Here is a 15,450-nt window from a genome sequence, read left to right on the forward strand (position 1 = left end):
GTGAGCCAAAGCAACATTAAACTCAATTCAGAGAGGTTAACCACAATGGTGAGGGTGAATAACAATCTAGCATATGGGAGTTAATTACAATAAATAGATCAGAACAAGAACATTCCTTCAGGGAACCAGAGTAACTATGAAATATAACTCTGGTTAAAATATATTTCTTTGTGCTTATTTCCTTTTTTATCTTGTAGAGTTCAACCCGACATAAGCTCATTGTAAGTTGCCAACTTGGAACTGTTAAATGGTTTTAGATGTGTCACGCTCTACATGATAAGTTTGATGAGCACAAATTGTACAAGACAGGAGACCACAGAACTTTTCAGAGTGAATACTGAGATTGTTCTGGGGCAAAGAGGTGGGGGGGGGCAAATGAAATTTTAACCCTCACCAAATCCAGGCTCAAACCAAATTGACCCTGGTGTGATTTAACCCTGCTCAATCTCACTGCCTCCATGTGGACTCCTCCTTCACCTGTTTTTTTTAATCATAGAATCCCTACAGTGTGGAAACAGGCTCTTCAGCCCAACAAATCCACACCGACACTCGGAGCATCCCACCCAGACCCATCCCCCTATAACCCACCTAATCTACACATCCCTGAACACTACTGGCAATTTAGCATGGCCAATTCACCTAGCATGCACATCTTTGGACTGTGGGAGGAAACCGGAGCACCCAGAAGAAACCCATGCAGACACGGGAGAATGTGCAAACTCAACACAGACTGTCGCCCAAAGGTGGGATTGAACCTGGGTCCCTGGTGCTGTGAGGCAACAGTGCTAACCACTGAGCCAACATGCCACCCCTGAGTAGACAAGAGGGACACCCAGAAGGCAATGGGGACTTTCTTTAAATGCGCAATTTATATCATCAGGGACACCTCACCATTCCCCAGTGAGATCATCTGAGTCCTATGTTCAATTTTCAGAAAGAAGACCAAGCCACTTAACAATGCACCATTCATCAATGAATGCTTAATAAATTTGAAAATCTGAAATGAGGTAAAGAGATACAGTTAAATTCTACTTAAAGGTAACATTTAGTTAACAACCTTATACCAATGCCTGGTCAACAATAGCATTGATGAAAGTTAGCCAATCTTTCAACTAAAGCAATAAATGTATCATTTTTTTCTGAAATTACAGATCATTTCCTTCCATGTGTCTATTAAGAAAACTTGCCAAGATTTTACATTACTAACATTAACCCAATAAAACAAACAATTTAGATATGGATTCAGGCAGGTCTCCATAGTGCAATCATTAAAATGGATGAGGGTATCAAGTTACACAGCCATTACAATATTATTCAAGTGTATCTCAAGGAAGTCTTCAGCGATGATCTTGTTCTTCCGTTCTTGCATCAGAGACTGACAGCACTTGTTTCCACAGCTGCTTCCATACTCTATTGTATTTACCATAGCTGTGAACATAGGGTATTGTATAGGCAGTAGTAACCTATCTCTGATTCAGATAACCTGGGTTCAAGTATAACCTCATATCATTTTGAACAGTTGATTAAAAATAATTATAACTTTATCTTTGAAACCTTGAGAAATCCAATCAAAAAAAGTCCCAACTTGTATTCTGAGTATTAAAATGAACCAGTGTTTTGCGCGGTCACCATTTTGAAATGTCATCAACAGCTCAACGTATATACCACAATTTACAGTACCTGAATAATCTTCACTCAACACTCTAATAATGCATGCTGTCTGACACTAAAGCTATTCTGTGAGAAATATGCTTGTAAACAGCCCACACGTGTGTTATAATGTGTTTTGTTGTTGCTTTAATATCTTTGCACTCTTCCCTTAATGTTTGAAGAACTGGAAGGATTCTTACTTCACACTCTGACAAACTGGTGTCAATATTATTTTTGGATCTTTAGTTGTTGTTTTGGAATCAGTATGATCCTCAGAGCAATGGACACTCCTATTAGTTGTGACATGAATGCTTCTTCCATTGACCATCACCACCTTTCCCCCAGTGGACATGGTGGTAGTGATGAGGGCACATCCTACACTGCTAGGTCAGGTGTGGTCCCCGCAATGCATATGACGAGGGGTTGGTGCCACCTACATCTACCAGATATGAGGATCCCGATTAGATGCTAATTTAGAATTCCAAATTCTCGGCGCTCCAATTTCCACTTTCTGGGACTTCCCGGAGTGGGATGCAAGCCCTTCACCTGTTGACTCAGACAACAGGCAGCCCCCTCTTGAGTTCTGCCACTATCTGCCTAATCCAGCAGGATGGTAAAGTCAAAGTGAGAATTGAACAAACAGTGTTTTGATCCTTTGGATACTCAGAGATTTGTTTTTAAAAAATCTGTTATCAATTTGTGGTTAGATATTTCAAACACTTTATAGGATTACAAGAAATCCTGATACTTAGGCATGGCATTTCATAACATAATTGAAGTTTATTTTCCCATTGAGTGTAGACCATTGCAACTGAATATCAAGCAGTGGCTAAGGAATTTTGGCCAGTCTTGTCCAGATTTATGCTCAGTCCCATCATAATTCTGGTGTTTTCATTTAGCACACAGGTTTGTTTGCGTTTTAACCCTTTACTGACAAAGCAGCAGTCAAATCAATTGCTCATTCTCACTCACTGATGAAAGAAACGTCCAACACCAAAACTCACTCCTGCTCATCCCACCAAGTGGTACTTAACACCTGGAATTCTCTCCCAGGGAGTGGATATAAAGGAGTGGAAATTATGCTGCAAATGTACGGAAATCTATTCAGAGCCCATTTCTAGTAGTTCTTCTTGCTCTGGGTACCAGACCTCAAGAAGGCCATATTGGCCTTGAAGAGGATGGAGTATAGATTCACCAGAATGATACCAGGGTTTAAAAAAAAAATTAAATTAGGTTTCATAGATGACGCTTCTATTCCAAATTTGTATATATGTACTAGAAATGCATTAGCTGTGACCTCATCAATCTTGAAGGTGTGTTTAGGGATATTATTTCTGTGTGTAGAGCTGTGTATCGATTATTCTGAAAGAAAAATACTTTAAAACATTCAATTTAATAGAAAATTAATAATTCTTGGGGATATTGATGAACTCTTCTAATTCTGCTGCTATGTCAAATAGCCTTTATAATTACATAAATACAGGAGATGATGTTACCTCTTAACAGCGGAACCTAATAAATGAGAGTTTGTGAGAATGAGAACACAGCCTCTGAAAACCAAAAGTATCAAAAAGAGAAAATCTCAAGGGGAGGTGTTGAAAATGAAAGTATTTCGTACCCTGCTGTATTCCTTTGATCTTAAAAGAATAAAGGAGATTTGTTTGAGGTGTTTGATAGGGCAGATAGTGATAAACTATTTCCTTTGGTGGAATGAAGATTCCAGAACAAAGGGATGGGGGTCAGGACCTTAAAACTGGAGCCAGACTGTTCAGGGGTGATGTCAAGCAGCACTTCGTCAAAACGGAATGAAAATCTGGAACTCAGCATCAACAACAAATTGCAATTATGTAGCATCTTTAATGTAATAAAATGCTGATGCTGCATAGGACCATTCTCAAACAAAATTGGACAAGCTACCTTAAGAAATACTTAGACAGGTGACCAGGTTTGGTCAAAGAAGCAGAAGTTATAAAGGGCAGCATGGTGACTCAGTGGTTAGCACTGCTGCCTCACGGTGCCAGAGACCCGGGTTTGATTCCACCCTCAGGCGACTGTTTGTGTGGAATTTGCACATTCTCCCTGAGTCTGCGTGAGGGTCCTCCAGGTGCTGTAGTTTCATCCCACCATCCAAACCTGTGCAGATTAGACGGATTGGCCATGGTAATTGCAGGGTTACGGGGAGTGGGTTTGGGTGGGATGCTGTTCAGAGGATTGGTGTGGACTCGATGAGCCAAATGGCCTGTTTCCATACTGTAGTAACCTGTGATTTTAAAGACCATAAGGAGAGGTGGAGGTGTGTTTTATGGAAGAAATTCCAGTGTTTTGGGCCTGGACAGCTAGAGCACAGACCAAATAAGATATTAAGGTCACAGAAGCAAGGTGGGTAGTTTAAACAAATTGAATAGTAAAACATGCTGAATGGCCTCTTCCTGTTCCCATGTCACTAAACAAAGGTTAAATAATCATGATTCTCCAGAATATTTGGGATTTAAAGTTTCAGCTAATGTGAATGAATACTGTTTCTCTCATCAGTTGTATGTTTTTGTTTCACTCAATCCACGTCACGTACATTGACTGAAAGGTCTCACTTACCATTTTATATTCTTTCCAGGTCCGGTGAAAATCTACACTACCATCTCTCCTGTGCTGTATGACCATCCAACCACCTCCTACTGTCTCCATGTTACAGTACACCTGTGGAAAAAGACACTGAGTGGTTAGACACAACTGTGAGACAGAGAGAGAGAGAGCTGTGTGAAAGCTTCAATCAGTTTATGCAGCAATATCTTCCACACCAATCTTAATCATAGGCTTTAGGGTAGTAACGTTATTGATATCATTAATATAACAAAGATAAGGATAACATAGATGCATTTAAGAGAGGATAGATAAACACATGAGGGAGAAAGCAACAAAAGGAAATGTGAAGGTGAGATAAAGTAGAGAGGGAGGAAGTTTGTGTGGGCCATCAATACCACCATGGACCAATTTGATTGACTGGCCTGTTCCTGTACTTCGCGCTTGATATGAATCTCAAAGTAGATTAATATTAAGAATAATCCCCCACTTAATGTTCTTATAATTGAAAAGTGTCTTTCTGTAATAAAGTAAGTGTTTTACTTGTGAAGTGGAAGAGATTGGATGAGGGAGGCTGAAGAGTACATCATTTCTCAAAATATCCCCAAGAGATTTTAACATTGGTGTCCCACTGATATATTTGTACAGTAACTTTCACACAGGTCATTTATGCTGAGATGCTGGCTTCAGACTCAAGCTAAACCCATCACTCAATGTTGACAGGTACTTATAAAACAATAAAAGCTCCTAGAGACTCAGCTTGTTAGCATCAATGTGATGGATGTCAGTGCTGGGGAATTGAATACATCTCCCAGACACTGATTTTAACTCTTCCCTACTGCTGCTAGAAGCTGGAGTCGGGGTGGGGGAAGTGCAAAGGACTGCAGTTTGAATGAAATCTCCCCCCTACACAATCCCACTGTCTTCCCACTGGGCCATGGTTATGATTCATTGGAGTGGGTGAGGAATAGACAGCCACAGAAGGTCCTTCTGTAAACGCGCAGATGCTAAATGGGGCTGTCTCCCCCTGTCCCCACAAACCAAGGCAAAACACCCTCAGGTGCAGTCTGTGGTTAAGGAGAGTCCCAGCATGGTAAATTTCAATTGACATTATTTTTGGAGTTTCTGTATCAGGGTCAAGAGGAGCAAAACATTTGGACATCATAAGGAATCCTCAAGCCTCCCACGCCTTGATCAGTATTTGGATTTAATGTGCAATCTTTGAAAAAGGAGACAGAGGTTTAGGGAAGGAATTTCAGGGCTGAGGGCCTCAGCATGAAGGCACAGACACAACGGTGAGTCATTTAAAATCAGGGATGCTCAAGAGGCCAGAATTGGAGGCTGCAGATATACGGAGAGTTGTGGGGCTAGAGAGTGCAGAGATAAGGTAGGACAAAGCCATGTAGGAATTTCAAAACAACACATTCTGTACATTTCAGACAATTCTTATGTACAACAAAGGGATTTAGACACGTGAACATCAATTGCTATTCTGAAGAAATCAGCCCAGATTCCTATTTCAATGTGCCAGCAGGTATTTTTCTTGCCATTAACACATGACTGATGTCATGGCAAACAGCCAGAATGGTCACATATTTCTCGTAATATCATTGTTGGGAGCTTACTCCTAACAGTACAGCTGTGAGCAGCTGGTTAATGTGAAGTTAATAGCCTGTACTGGATTCAAGGAAGTTTAATAAGTGTTGATAATGTTATTCCATCAGATATAATTCTACCGAGAGCCATTGGGTGTGAGTATTCTGTACTCGAGAGGGTCAAATTACATCATACACCAAAAGTGTGAAACTTGGCACAACCAAGTGACTAAATTAAAGTCTCTTTACTTTGTCCCATTAGTTTTTCATTTAAATCTTATGATTTGAATCAAATAAATACAGTGTAAGTGATGGTGAAATGTGGTGCTCAGATCAATGAGTTGAGACTGGGAGAGGCTGACATAGAATTGTATTCAGAACTGTTCCATCAGTGAGGGTGAATTTTTTTTCATTCATCCATGGGATGAGAGCGTCGCTGGCTAGGCAGCATTTATTGCCCATCCCTAATTGCCCAGAGGGCAGTTAAGAGTCAATCACATTGCTGTGGGTCTGGAGTCACATGTTGGCCAGACTGGGTAAAGATGGCAGTTTCCTTCCCTGAAGGACATTAGTGAACCAGATGGGTTTTTCCACCAATTGACAAAGGATTAATGGTTTTATAATTCTCAGCTTAATTTCTTCCTTTTACAAATTCATGTGATTTCTGTCTGATGGTAGTAGTCAGCTTCAAGCAGAGTGAAGTTTCAAGAGGATGAGGAATGCAGAATGGATGGGATGTTTCAGACCTGTAGTATTTTAACTCCTTGTTTTGCTACCAGAACAGACTGGTAAAAGCACAAAAGGTAGGTGTTAGGAGGCAATGATTGGTCAGCTCTTGGCCATTCATTGACTTCCAAATAATTGGTAAAATTGGGAGTCTTGTGGGAGTGGAAATGTAAGAGGGCGGGAGGATATAGTGAAGGGCTCATTATACCTTTACTCTAAGAATATTGACCATGTGCAAAAGAAACTATGTCATTATGACATCAGATCACATGGAAGTGTAAGGCCTGTAAGGTTCCAGAAAGATGTTCTCTCTTGCTGTGCCTTGTAAATGGTTATGTTAACTAAAGCTTGCTAAATATTCACTTGACAGAGTGTAGCTGTCATCTTACTACACAATGGGAACAGTGGCCGGACTCATGGCACTAGAGGCAAGTGACCAAGAGTGCCTGAAGTGGAGAGTAGTGGTAGTACAATGTTACAGGTGAAGCACAAAGTCAATCCAGAGTTGGAGGAAATACCCAAAGAGAAGCTCAGTGACAACACAGATCAGTGATCAAGGGACTCAAGATTTACATAGACATTGAATAGGAGAGAGGGAAAGCCCAGATAAAACTCACAGCAGGAAAAATTACAAGGAGTCAAGGAAAACAATCAGTTTGTCACAGTGAGTAATATATTCCTGCACATCAGAAATCTTTAGAGAAAGAGATAACCACACAAGAGAGAATACCTGTGCAACGGACTGCAAAGAGGGAAAGTCCATTCAAAATCTGATAAAACAAGGGAAAGAAAAGAAAGTGTTTGGGTCACAAAAACCCCACATAGCAAATCCATCTAGGATGGAAAAAGCCTTGCCTTTATTGGACCCTGTAGAGATTGTGTAGGGTCCTGGCCAAGCCATAAATTAGGTACAATGGCACTGACAGTTTACCAGATATGGTACTGTTTCAGGTCTCAGTGGAAAGTCAGACAATGACCAGGTCAGTATGTTGCTGAACCTAATCAACAGCAGCGCTGGTGTCATTCTCAGCAATAATGTATAGCAAAAGAAATTGTAACATCATCAGCAATAATGTAAGTAAAGCTTCACAGCCTATTTCAATTTAAAATGAAACCCATTTATAGTTGACAAAGTTTAATTAGAACAACCAAGTGGGAGTGAATCCCTCAATTCCTTTATAAATGATTTACACTGCATCACACAAAATTGTGTATGGAACTTTGAAAGAAGAATTCAGAGGGGATCACATTGTATTGGGAGTGTTGGATGAAGCTTGATCAGAATTTTTACAGTCTAAACAAGACCTTGTGTTACTACAAGTGGTGCAGTTCAGCAGACCAGACTTTTATCCACTGGTACAGAAAATCTTCCTGGAGTCGGTCATTGACTCTGACTCAGTCCACTTTATTAAGCAGAGGGTTTCTAACATGTTGGGATGGTAGCAGTTACAAGGGGAAATGGGAACTGCACCCTCCATTGCTTCTTGTTGTGACAGGGACGTTCCACATCAGTGTCTACAATGCTCAACCAGCAATGCTGAATACTAAGCATTACATTTATATGGCGACTTTCAAGCGATTTGCTAAAGCAGCAATAGGCAATCTCAACCTACCTTAAGAAACCTTGAGAACAGACCTTCCCTGTTTGCAACTGTCCACGATGTAGATACTACTGAGGATCAAAAGAAATTCTTCCAGGGGTTGTGTGTGTGTGTGTGAGTGAGACAAGTAATTTCAGGAAAGCTCTTTAGGGAAAAGGTTATGCTTAGGTCCAAATCAGGTCAGGCCCATATTCAACGTTCCCAAATGTTTAATCTATAATAAGCCAACAAAGGCCTGCAAATGAAACCCATTCTGAATCCATGAGCACTCACGCCACCTCACAGCAAAGAGAAAGAGGAAACCGTAAAACTTCTAACAACACAATGCCTTGGCAAAGCTCAAAGTTGAGCATCAAAAGGTGCTCGAACAAATCAAAGTTCAATAAGAATTGGAGCAGTCCAACTACTTCAAAGAGACTGTTGAAGTAAAGCCCCAGCTACTATCAATCATAATACCATCTAACCTTGGAGACTAAAAAGAAAAGGCTACAGAGATACATTGATGGAGGAAGAAGTCTCTGTTTCACAGTGGTATTCAGAACTTCAAGATCACTATTAGGTGTGGAAAACATTCTGTAGCAATTAGTCAATGATGATCTTACATTTAAGAAGGACACTGTTGAGAGAGAGAAGCAAAAATCTTCATTTATGTTTGCACAAGACCATCAGGTGGTAGCAAGCCCTTGTTAGGAATAGAGATCATCTGCAGAAAAAAGCCTGAGAAATACAGGTGAACATATAGCCACATTGCAATCCAGCCTGCAGCCCATAGTACATCATAAGAAATTCTTCTAGCTCCTGGTGCAGAAGTCTGTTTCTTTATTGTTGATGAACACGTCTACTTTCTGATGGAGTTCAAGAAAAGCTTTTGGCTAGGGAGAAGCTACCATTTGACTCCAAGCCTGCATTCACCGTTCCAGATAATTATAAGGGAATAAATAGATTCTGAGTGTCCTCCAAGAGAGCTGAGAATGCTGTTGGAAAATAATACCTCAGACCAGAGTTAAATGCAGGGATGGGGGTGGGGAGTAAGTTAGATTAAAGAGATAAATGCTCAGAGTTAAACGGTAATAGTTAAAAGGTGTACCTGAAAGAACTTTGGAGAGGGGGCACAATATGCAGTACAAGGTTATTTATACTTTTGTTCTAAGAAGGCTACTGAGCATGTATGAATGGAGCTATGTCATAGTAACATTCCAGAAGGATGTCATCTTTTACCCTACTTTATAAATACATTTGTTTAATAAAACTTATAAATGTTCACTCACAAGAGTGTAGACATCATCACATTCTGGTAGTTGGGGGAGGGAGGTGCAGAGCAGCTGGAGATAGGGAAGAGGACATATAAGGGGAGGAGAAGCATGGCAGAGACTAGGGGAAAGGAAAATATAGGGAGAACATTGTGGAGGAAATCTGTCTCCAGAGGGAGAGGGGAGTTATTCCAGGTCTGGGAGACAGCTAGTTCCCTTGAGGGATTTGGAAGATGTTCATACTCCTGCTAATCATACATGGGGAAGCTGTGAAATCATCCGGAAAGCTGGAATTTATCCTAAACTCTAGGCCAAGCAGGACATTCGGATGTCGCACAGAGATTCTTTCTGAGATTCATTCCTGTTCCTCCAGCATTCGCTATAATAATTCAAGAGTGGATTTTTCTGAGCTGCTTCAGTTCCAGCACCTGTGGGATTGGGCAGAGTAAGAATGGTGTATGCTATCACGCAAGCTGGTGATCCATGTCTTATTTACATCATGGGACCAAAATTTTCATTTTGAAAGGGGCCAGTCATTTTAATAAAGCAGTGCATTGTTCATTTGACTGTTGAGCTTCCCAGAACGGCAGCAGCCATATTACCGGTGAGGCACTTGGCAGTCAGTTTGAAGGCTGCTTATCCTCTCCGTTAAAGTCAATTGTGTGGCAAAGTAACTTAACCTTCCACTCACCCTGTTTCTGCTGGTAATCACCTTTCATTATTATATTCCAATAATTTCAGCACTGTGCAGTAATCTAGTTAGAGGCTCAGACTTAACTGCTCATCGATATAACTTGCTAAAATTTAACTGGGACTGCATAGTAGCTTTGCATTAATGATCATGCAGACAATGGCCAGAGAACAAAGTGCATTTCTAAAGTGCGTTTAGTGTACCAAAATATCCCAAAATCCTCCACAGGACTGTTCGGAAATTGACACACCAAGTCAAATAACCAACAGCTTCCTCAAAGAGGTAAGTTTTAAGGACTGTCTTAAGAGGAAAGAGGGAAAGGCAGATTAATAGAAGGAATTCCTGAGTTTAGGGTCCGGGCAGCTGAAAACAAAACTTTCGATGGTAGAGCAAAGAGCATGGGAGAAGCTAGAATTGGAAGAGAACAGAAAGACAAAGAAAACACATGGTTAAACTTGGGAGCAGCACCTCTAATTAAAAACCAGTTTAGAGCTTAGAGTTAAACTAAAGGCCATTGTCAATGTGATGCACTTAGCATATAGACAATTAATCATTTAGATAAGAAAAGCGCATTTCGAACACTTTTTGTAACTTTGCTAAACAAGTTGGAATATATGTATCAATGGCAACAATTATTTGTGACTTTCAAGCAAATGTCTATATTTAAGAATTTATTCTTGAAATGTAGGAATTGACAAACAAATTAAATAACTGCTTCGTAATTCAAGGTGCAAAGTGAGCACATGAACTAATTTCTGGTTGATTTAATCTTGGCGTATTTGCAATGCTCTATAGTTCTCCTGTCTCAAGTTTCAAAGCCTGTCTCTGTCTGTTTGCATATGCATGTGTGTGTGGGGTTGCTGGTCACTATAAATTGATTTTGACTCTGTACTATGTCATGTAATGGGACGAGTCACCAGGGCTTAAGACTATAAAGAACCACGCAGGAAGGAAAGACTTTTCACTTTGCTCATATCTGGTTCAAAAAAAGGAAGGAATGATTATTTTATTACCCTAGACATAACAAACAAACCTGAGAATATTTGACTTCCAGCACTGGAAAATCACACAACATTCATTATGAACATTTCACCATCATTGGCTCTGGTTCGGATGTACCGCACTAGACTATGGGCCAGCAGGAGAGTATGGCATTGAGAATGAATTGCCCATCCTCCCCATGACCCCTCCCAACATTACTTTTCAGTTGACAAACTGACACTGAAGTGTCCAATATAGAGTGCTGGGTTTTTCCAACAGGTAATGTGACATTCCACAATACTGAGCCATCTATCCTTGGCCCAAATTAAATATTTCAACATCTGTTTTTGGATCCTTCTCTATATTGGAAGAAAAACCTATCAGAGCTTATGCCATGCATGTTCCAATAGGTATCTTGTCTATTTTCTACAGTAATTTAGGTTTAATGAAGAGATAGCTGGAGACATGAGTAATAAAAGCACAAAGATTAGATATTAAAACGCACCAGAGCAGCAAGGTGAAGTGGAGTAAGAGAGCTCTTCTCAGCTCCACATTAATAATGCTGCCATCTTGCACTTGTGAACCCACTCCATGGCCTTCTTCCCCGTAAACATACTGTGTCAGTTTTGCACTTTCCCATGCCCACTAAACTGCCACACAGGACATGGTTAGGGCTTGCAGTATGCCTTTCATCTTTTGCTGATGCGAAAGGATCAATATATCCCAATCCTCTGGACCATTCCTTCCACCAATTGGTTTGTGTCCCATATCTAGCGCCAATGAATTACTTAAGTTTCAAACTAAGTTCTACCATGCAATTCTTACCTTCTTAGGTTCTGACATGTTATTGATGCGAATGGTGTAGACCCCACTTGTGTTGTGACCACTCTGATAGGCTTCTGCGCAGTCCCGGAACAGTTTCTCCTCTTTAGTGCCTTTCATTACAACTGGAGAGAGAAAAGGTACAACTGGTCATGCAGGGTTCTCTCATGGTCTGGAGAGAAGTCTCATTGAATGGGGAAATAAGCTAACACATCTCCAACTGAAGACGGAGTACATGGTCTGTTTGAGTGACATTGTTTTCTTTGGATTCCAGAGCACTGACAAGCTGTACTAAACTACAGTAGGACATGGGCTTTGCTCCTCTGATTTTATCAATCCTGCTAAGTTCTATGTCCAGGTAAACACTCAAATCAGTGTGGCATCAACTAGCTGTTTTTATTTCCAGCTCCCCCACCCCACAGCTACAACAATTGCTTTGTCAGGGATGCCTTCTTTTGGATAAGATATTAAAATAAGATTGCACCTGCCCGCTCAGATGAATGTAAGAGATCCAGAAATATTATTTCATACAGGAGGCAATGGCCAACTGGTAATTTCAGTTGACTAGTAATTCAGAAACCCAACTTAATTATCAAAGGGCATGACCTCAAATCCTACTATGACAAATAGCAAACCTTGAATTTAATTTAAAAGACCTGGAATTAAAAGCTGTTCTAATGGTGACTATGTAACAACTGTTGTTCACCAATGCCCTTTGGGGAAAAACATTTGCTGTTCTTACCTGGTTTACATGCGACTGCAGGCCCACTGCAATAGAACGTAGAACATAGAACTTAGAACAGTACTGCACAGTACAGGCCCTTCGGCCCACAATGTTGTGCTGAACTTTTACCCTAAACCTAAGGTCGATCTAACCTCCACCCCTACCTTATACTATCATCCGTATGCCTATCTAATAGCCGCTTAAATGCCCCTAATGAGGCCGATTCCACTACCCTCTCCAGCAATGCATTCCACACCCCTACCACTCTCTGAGTAAAGAACTTACCTCTGACGTCTCCCCAATATCTGCCTCCTTTCACTTTAAAACTATGTCCCCTCGTAAAAGCTACCTCCACCCTAGGAAAAAGTCTCTAGCTGTCTACTCTATCTATACCGCTGATCATTTTATACACCTCTATCAAGTCACCTCTCATCCTTCATCATTCTAAAGAGAAAAGCCCTAGCTCTCTCAACCTTTCCTCGTAAGACCTTCCCTCTATTCCAGGCAACATCCTGGTAAATCTCCTCTGCACCTTTTCTAACGCTTTCAAATCTTTCCTGTAATGAGGTGACCAGAACTGGACACAATACTCCAGATGTGGCCGAACCAGGCTTTTGTATAGCTGGAGCATGACTTCACGGCTCTTGAACTCAATCCCTCTATTAATGAAAGCTAACGTGGTTGAACTTTACATGTCCTCTGAAATGAAACAGCAAGCCACTCCATAGTATCAAAGTGCTACAGGGTGTAAAGAAAGGAATGAAACTGACCAATCACTTGACAATGATCTAGGCATGAGAAACGACAATGGCAAACACAGCCCTGTCAACTCTACAAAGTTCCCTCAACTAACATCTGGGGGCTTGTGCAAAAATTGTCAGAGCTGTCCCACAGACTGGTCAAGCAACTGCTTGAGATAGTGATAATCATGGAAACACACGTTACAGACAATGTCCCAATCATCACCATCACTTTCATCATCCCTGGGCTTATTCTGTCCCATCAGCAGGACAGTCCCAGCAGAGGTGGCAGCATAGTGTTATTTACTTGGGAGGAAATCGCTCTGGGAGTCCTCAATATTGACTCTGCACCCCTATAAAACACGTAGCATCATGTCAAACATGGGCAAGAAAACTTGCATCTGGTTATCACTTACTACCAACATTGTTCAGATGCATCTGTCTATTCTAGTATTGGTAGCAGTGACCATGCACAGTCCTTGTGGAAATGAAGTGCTGATTTCACATCAAGATAACCTCCATCGTGTTGTATGGCACCACCACCATGCCAAATGGAACAGATTTAAACTGATCTACCCACTCAAGACTAGGCACCCATTGGTAACTGTGGGTACAATGGTAATCAACCAAAATTTGTAACCTTATGATCTTGCATATACCCCAGTCTACTATTACCATCAAGCTAGGAGATCAACCCCAGTTCACTGAAGAGTGCAGGAGGGTAGATCAGGAACAGCACCACGCATGCTTAAATAAACTGTCAACCTGGAAAAGCTACAAAACAGGATTACTTGCGTACCAAGCAGCAGCATGCAATAGACAGGCTTAAGCAATGCCATGGCCAATGGATATGCAGGTCTGCCACAAACAACTGCAAATGGTGGTAGACAATTAAAAAACTCACTGAAGGTGGAGGTTCCAAAGTGTCTGAATCTTCTCTGATGAAGGTACCCAATACATTAGTGCTAAAGATTTGCATCTATCTTCAGCCAGATATGTCAAATGGATGATCCATCTCAGCCTCCTACAGAGATCCAACAGAGGATCCAAGCATCACAGATGGCAGACTTCAGCCAATTCAATTCACTCCACATAATATCAGTTGGAGGCACTGGATAGTAAAAAGGCCCTGACAACATTCTAGCAAGAATACTGAAGACTAATACTTCAGAACTTGCAGCTCCCTGGCCAAGCTCTTCCAGGACTGTTACCACACTAGCATCTACTTGACAATGTCAAAAATTGCCCACGTATGCCCCATACACAAAAAGCAGGACAAATCCAATCAATGGCCAATTACTATGCCATTGGTCTGCTCTTGATTATCTGCAAAGCGATGGAAGGAGTTGTTGACAGTGTTATCAAGCATCACATGTAAAGGAATAACCTGCTCACTGAGGCTCAGTTTCGGTTCCACCAAGGCCACTCAGCTCATGACCTCATTACAGCCATGATCCAAACATAGACTAATGAGCTGAATTCCAGGGGTGAGGTGTGAGCAACTGCCCTTGATATCAAGGCAGTGTTTGATCTGGTGTGGGGTCAAGGACCACTAAAAAAAAACGGAGTCAATGGGAGCAGGGGAAATATTTCCATTCTTTAGACTCATAACTTTGTAAAGGAATCAGAAATAGTAGGAACTGCAGATGCTGGAGAATCCGAGACAACAAGGTGCAGGGCTGGATGAACACAGCAGGCCAAGCAGCATCATAGGAGCAGAGAGGCTGACGTTTCGGGCCTAGACCCTTCATCAGAAAAGGGGGAGGGGAAGGGGGTTTTGAAATAAATAGGGAGAGAGTGGGAGGCGGATAGAAGAGGGATAGAGGAGAGGATAGGTGGAGAGGAAACAAACAGGTCGAAGAGGCGGGGATGGAGCCAGTAAAGGTGAGTGTAGGTAGGGAGTTAGGAAGAGGATAGGTCAGTCCAGGGAGGACGGACAGGTCAAGGGGGCGGGATGAGGTTGGTCGGTAGGAGATGGAGGTGCGGCTTGAGGTGGGAGGAGGGGATAGGTGGGAGGAAGAACAGGTTAGGGAGGCAGGGACGAGCTGGACTGGTTTTGGGATGCGGTGGGGGGAGGGGAGATTTTGAAACTT

At 41.5% G+C, this 15,450-nt stretch overlaps 1 protein-coding gene across 1 annotated transcript in view; it reads right to left on the reverse strand.

Annotated features, from left to right (window-relative positions):
* angpt1 (angiopoietin 1) overlaps nucleotides 1-15,450 on the reverse strand; it is a 177,560-nt gene that overhangs the window by 26,116 nt on the left and 135,994 nt on the right. The window contains exons 5-6 of the mRNA XM_048595854.1: nucleotides 11,897-12,018; nucleotides 4,243-4,344 (exon numbers count right to left, since the gene is read on the reverse strand). Coding sequence (XP_048451811.1) covers nucleotides 4,243-4,344; nucleotides 11,897-12,018 — 224 coding nt within the window. The remainder of the gene's footprint in view (nucleotides 1-4,242; nucleotides 4,345-11,896; nucleotides 12,019-15,450) is intronic.

Source organism: Rhincodon typus, chromosome 4, assembly GCF_021869965.1.
Source record: "Rhincodon typus isolate 14 chromosome 4, sRhiTyp1.1, whole genome shotgun sequence".
Taxonomy (NCBI): Eukaryota; Metazoa; Chordata; class Chondrichthyes; order Orectolobiformes; family Rhincodontidae; genus Rhincodon; species Rhincodon typus.